Below are 6,302 nucleotides of genomic sequence, written 5' to 3'. Positions count from 1 at the left end.
CACTTCACAATCTGATCACCACAGGGGGTGGGCACAGGTGCCCCCCCCTTTTGGTTAATCCTCTCTATCCCCATCTACCTTAAGCAGCAGCGCTGGTCTCCCACCGCACCCAGGCGGGCCCACGATCGGTGCGCACCTGCTCCGTGCGGGGGCCCGGAGCTAAGAGCCCGGCTCCTTTGTCACAAGGTGCCATTCCGCATCTCGGGGCTTGGACCGACTGAAATCTACAGTCCCGGACACCCCTTCCCTCGACCTCGGCTTCCCCACCTGGACAACGGGGCTTCCAGCTCCAGAGCTACGACCCTCCCCGGGACAAGGACGCCTGGGACTCAGTTTCTCCATCTGTAAGTTAAAGGGCCTGGCCTTTGCGGTCACCCAGGACCCTCCCAGACCTCTCTACACCGGGGCTGGGGGCGGGGAAGCCCGGCCCGCGCGGTCGGCTCTGCTGAGTCAGGGGCCCGGCCCAAGCAGGCCTCGGCGGAGCCCCGGGCTCGGGTGGCGGCGCGCGCGGGGGCTCGCTCACTGTTGTCGCGCACGGCCGCCATGAGCTCGTCGCGCACGGCCGCGTCCCCGCGGTGCTCGGGCAGGCTGAGCAGGAAGCGCAACTGCGCGATGCGCAGGTCCGGGTTCTTGGGCAGGCCCTCCTCCTCCAGGTTCTCCAGCGGCATCGCGGCGGCGGCTCCGGGGGCACAACAACCACTACAAGCAGCGCAGGCGGCGGCGGGGCCCGGGCCTGCACTCGGCGCTGCCGGCGACGGAAGCGGAAGTGCAGCGCCTCCCCCGGCTTCCGGGGCGATCCGGCCGCCTGCAGCGCCCCCTACCGGGCCCCGCCGGCACTGCGCAGCCGCCGCCGCCCCGCCCCCCCGCCGGGAGAGGCGGGGCTTACACGGCGCCCGGTTTAGAGGGCAGAACACTGAGACCCGCAGTGGGGGAGCAGCTCGTCCGAAGTCGTCTCCGCTGCGGAGAAGGGACCGGAGCAGGCGGGACTTGTCCTCAGAAGCGGGAGCCACAGACTGAGCTGAGCAGGGGCGGGGGCCTTTCATTAGTGTCCGACTCTTCCTGACCCTCTTTGGGCTTGGAGCGGTCTGCCATTTCCTTCTCCAGCTCATGGTACAGATGAGGAAACTGAGGCAGGCACGGCAAGTGGCCTGCCCAGGGTCACAGCCAGGAAGTGTCTGACGCCGGATTTGAACTCAGGGAGATGCGTCTTCCTGACTCCGGACCAAGTTTCCCATCCTGTAGTTCAACAGAAGAGGAAACTGAGGCAGAAGGACCAAAGGCGAGGGGAGCGCACTTGAACCCGGCCCTGCGCAGCGGGGCGCAGTGCCCCCCTACGGCCGCTGCAGCCCTGACCGCAGGGGTGAAATTGACTCGCAGCACTGGTGAATTTCACCGCCTGCTGATTCTGCCGGGGCTGTCACGTCACCAGCTCTGCAGGCCGAGGGTCCTGCGCCTGGCCTTGTCCGGCGGCAAGCACCGCATGGACCGGACCGTGCCTCGGCCCTTCCTGAGGGGCAGATGCCCCTCCTCCAGGTGAAGGACCCGCGCGTCTGCCGAGAATCTGGCAGGCAGTGCCTAACAGAGGACACCTCCGGCCCGTGAGTGGCCTTTTCCGAATAATATTTGTTAAAACAAACAAAAATGACATGACCAGTATGTAGTAGGTGCCATATAAATGCTTATTCCCTTCTTCGCCCTCCCCACCACCCCCAGTAAGCACAGGGTAAAATCTGAATAAATAAATCCACTCCAAGAAGTGTGGATGCCCCTCGAATTAAATCGGGCCCCCTTTGCCAGGGAGCATCTGTTCAATACAACCAAAAATCTTCCTCAAATGTTGCTATTAAATTTGTTTTTACCAGTTGCTAACATCTTTAAATTTGTGTTAAGAAAAAGAAGTTAGATAACTACAGTGATAATAATTAGCACGTATATGGAGTTTTACACTACAAGGAAAGCACCAATCTTCAAACCACCCTGTGAACTTGTATACAAATAAGAAGTGAAATGACTCGGACAAGGTCACACGGCTCGCAAGAAGCAGAGCTGGGATGTGAATATGGTGTGGTGGGGTGCAAGATTTGGGATCAGAGGACATGAGTTCCAGTCCTGACATTTCTACTGCTTCCTACCTCTGGGGCTTGGCACAAGTCTTTGGATCTCTGGACTCCAGTGGCCTCATCTGTCAAATGGAAGGGTTGGATTGTTGGACGACAAGAATGATACAGGTGGAAAGAGTGTTAGGGATGGAGGCAGAGGACCTGGGTCCAGAGGCTGCTTCTGCTGTCCAGGGTGACGTGAGCTCACTTAGCCCTTTAGGGCCTCAGTTTCCCTCTCTGCAGTGATCACAGGGTTGGAATAAATGGTCCATATCATAGATACAGACATCCCACACCACATCCACAATGCTGTGAATGCAGGGCTTCCAATTCACTGCTCCCTGCTCCATCCAGATAATTGGAACGTGTATTTGGCTTGATGGCCCTAAGCATTTTGGCAAACGACCTTTGACACCGCCAGTGGGTCACATGGCAGCTATCCCTACACTGAACAGAAGTCTGGACCAGATGATCTGAAGTCCCAAAGATCCATGATTTTATTTATCTTCCTAAGCAAAAAAGCAAGCAAACAAAAAGGTCATTCCAACAGATGGCGCCTTATTCATTGTCTTTGAAACTAAATTTTTGCTGGATTCCTGGCCCTCCGTCCCCCCAAAAAGTCTTGCATGAGAACTGACAGTGCCTGATAAACATGAATAAATTTAGCCTTTAAAATTTTCTATTTCTTTTCTAAGGTTAAGTACCCTTACCATATGTTTTTGTGGTTTACATGATAGGAATTTAACTATCAGTAACTAGGTCAGTCAAACATTTATTATGACTATGTGCTGGGCACTACCCTAATTGCTAGAAATACGAAGAAAGGCAAAATACAGTCCCTGCTCTCAATCTCAAGTCTAGACCCCTCAAATTAGCCCTTCAATAATTAAATGAAATGGGGGGGGGCCTGCCACATGTAACTTGTTTACTGAGGGCAGTCAAAATAAATAAATGTGGCTCTGTCCTTCAGGAAGCTAGTAATGTAGTAAGGAAGATAAGCAATAGACAGACAGAGAGATAGACAGACAGACAGAGAGATAGACAGAAGGATAGATAGATAGACAGATATACATGGATAGATGGATGGATGGATGGATGGATGGATGGATGGATGGATGGATGGATGGATGGATGGATAGAAAGACAAAGAGCTAGATGGATAAAAAATAGTGATGGATGGATAGATAGATGGCTTGAAAGATAAATAGAAAGATGGCTGGAAAGAAAGATATAGAAGGACAGATGGATGGATAGAAAGATAAAGAGATAGATGGATGGAAAGATAAAGAGAGATGAATGGAAAGGCAGAGAAAGAGACAGATATGGATGGATAGATGAAATGATAGAGAAAGAGATAGCTAAACAGACACACTTAAAATTATGATGATTTAGAGGAGGCTGAGAGGAAGCATGATTCAGCAGAAACCAGAAAGACCTGAGTTCAAGTCCCACCTGACATTTACTGTGTGACCCTGAACAAGTCCCAATTTCTTGGTGTTCTCTTGATGATTGTAAGTTTTAGACAAGGTGCTGACATGCTTCAGTAGAGGGAGTTTCCTCCCCAGGGAATTCCCTTATACCAATGAAATCATAGGACCTGTCCTCTAGCTCTACATCGGCAGCTATGATAATAGGAAAAACAGAGGCGACATGGTCTAAGTCCAGGGGAAAGAAAGCTCACTTTTGGCAGCAGCAGGGAATCAGGGGAGCCTTCAGTGAAGAGATGGGGTGATTTCTTGGTGATTAGGTTTATGAAAAGTCCCATTGCCTCACATACTCATTTCTGGACTCATCAGGGAATCTCCAGTTGATGGGAAGCACTCACCTGGATTGCACATTCTGGTGTGTTTGTGTCCTCTGCCTCCATCCCTAACACTTTTTCCACCTGTATCATTCTTGTTTTCCGACAATCCAACCCTTCCTTTTGACAGATGAGGCCACTGGAATCCAGAGATCCAAAGACTTGTGCCAAGCCCCGGAGGAATAAAGTAGTAGAAATGTCAGGACTGGAACTCACGTCCTCTGATCCCAAATCTTGCACCCCACCATACCATATTCACATCCCAGCTCTGCTTCTTGCTAGCCGTGTGACCTTGTCCAAGTCATTTCACTTCTTATTTGTATAGCATTTGCACAATGAAATTATTCATTATTCACTAAATCTGATTAAATGCTGCCATATTTCTACTTAAGGAAATTGGAAAGTAGGCTTCCAATATGTCAGAGTGACAAGAGGGTATGGCTGCTCCTTCAGCTCTGGGAATTGTCTAGAAGCCAAGGCAGCTGGTGAAGTTTGCGTGTGAACTGACCCTTATTCTTAGAACTGGCCTTTCAGATGCTGTTAGGACAATTTGTAATGAGATCTCTGTCATCTGATGTATTTGGCTCATGGGGACCACTCACTGAGCTGGTGCCAGAGAATACACAGCTGAGGTTTGGCGCTGGGAGCCTGGGAGATTTTTAAAAACTGACATGTCACTTCAACCCTCCCACACTAGGGAATTGTGGTGTAGGAGTTTCTGGGTTTCAAACAGGTGAATAAAACTTTGAGTGATTGTAGATTAGATGAGGAAGCCAAAGTTTGGTTGAACTAGGAATGAAGGAACTCTATTCCTAAGAAAGGAGGAAAGATGACCCCAGGGTATCTGCAAAGAATCAAAGACCAAATAACAATTGTCACCAAAAAAGTTCCTTTATTGTTTCACCCCTAAAAATAAATGAATTTCATGGTGGTTTTTTTTTTCTACTTATGTAGAATCTCAGGTTTAGAATGGAAAGGGCCCTTGAGAGCATCGAATCTAACCTCCCTCATTCATTTTCAAGGAGAACATTTCATTTTGACTATTATCCACTGTTTTCATGTGAATAAGTTTTTATATTCTAATATATCTTTTCTAAATAAAACTGTGCTCATTAAATCACCTAAATCGTATCTACTAATAAGATTTCTCCAATCTTCTACCAGATCCTCCTTTTAAAGAGGGTACCCAAGATAGCTATGTCAGAATTTCCCACCCAGATGCTCTTCTCTGACTTCATCATCCCCTCCCTCCACCCCCTCCTTCCAGGAAACTTTCCAGCTTTTTTTTTAATGCACCATCTTCTGCCATTAGATGGTAAGCTCCTTGAGGGCAGGGGCCCACCTCTTACTTTGTCTCCTTGCTTCCAGTCTCTCCCCTCTCCAGCGAATCCTACACTCATCTGCCAGTCATCTTCTTAACAAGGCTGCCCAGCTTGCTGCCCTGATCAAGAACCTTTGGTAGCTCCCTATTGCCTCTAAAATAAAAGTATTTGTCACTTCAGAGCCTGTGCAATCTGGCTCCAGCCTACCCTCCCAGGTTTATTTTGTGTTCCTCTCCTTTACATCTATATAGTTGGTGTGCTATTCCTTTAGCTTGGCATTCCAGCTCCTACCACCATGCCATTCAAAGTCTGTCTCCCAAGTCTGGAATGCAGACGTTTACCTTAGCCTCCTAGAATTCCCAGCATCCTTCAAAGCTCAGCTCCAATGGAACCTGCTAACAAGGCCCTTCCTCATCCCCACAGCTTAGTGCCACCCTCTGCTCCGAATCCCTGTATTCATCTGTGAACATGATGTAGTCTTCAGAGTGGAATGTAAGCTTTATGAGGACAAGGCCTGCTTTATGTTTGAATTCCTAGAACTTACCACAAAGCCACCAGTAGGTGCATAATAAATGCCTTTTGAATGGAGAATTTTTAGGATAAGAGAATCAAAGATTTAGCGCTGAAAGGGGCTTTAGAAAGCCGTCAAATGCACCCTCCTCCTTTTACAGATGAGGAGGCTGAGGCAGGCAGAGGTTAAGCAAGTTGTTTCAGGTCACATAGCAAGTAAATATCTGAGGCAGGCTTTGAACTCAGGCCTCCCTGACTCCAGAAGCAATGCCCTCTCCACTTCAAACATTCCTTCAGCTTGTCCCTAGGTTATAATAGGAATCCCAAAGCGACCTGATGAGCTTAATTTTGAATGACATATTCCATTCTCAAGGCAGAGAGACCAGGGTTCGAGTCCTGTCTCTGACACATGTTATCTGGGTGACCCTGGGAAGAACACTTAACTTCTCAGGGCTCTAGGTAGCTATCTAGGATGGAATGTCAGAGTCAGTGCCGGCCTGCATTGCAAGGAGTGCCTTCAGCAAAGGGCTTCCCATGCCAGCAAATTCACAGGACCGTCCCTCCCCTTTT

At 49.5% G+C, this 6,302-nt stretch overlaps 1 protein-coding gene across 1 annotated transcript in view; it reads right to left on the bottom strand.

Moving 5' to 3' along the window:
- PSMD6 (proteasome 26S subunit, non-ATPase 6) overlaps positions 1-778 on the bottom strand; it is an 8,492-nt gene extending 7,714 nt beyond the window's left edge. The window contains exon 1 of the mRNA XM_069084183.1: positions 524-778. Coding sequence (XP_068940284.1) covers positions 524-668 — 145 coding nt within the window. The 5' untranslated portion in view covers positions 669-778. The remainder of the gene's footprint in view (positions 1-523) is intronic.
- Between the last annotated feature and the right edge of the window lie 5,524 nt (positions 779-6,302).

The sequence above is a fragment of the Petaurus breviceps genome, unplaced genomic scaffold, assembly GCF_028583685.1.
Source record: "Petaurus breviceps papuanus isolate PSGF00001 unplaced genomic scaffold, PetGlider_PUasm1.0 174, whole genome shotgun sequence".
Classification (NCBI taxonomy): domain Eukaryota; kingdom Metazoa; phylum Chordata; class Mammalia; order Diprotodontia; family Petauridae; genus Petaurus; species Petaurus breviceps.
This window is presented reverse-complemented; position numbering and strand designations above follow the sequence as displayed.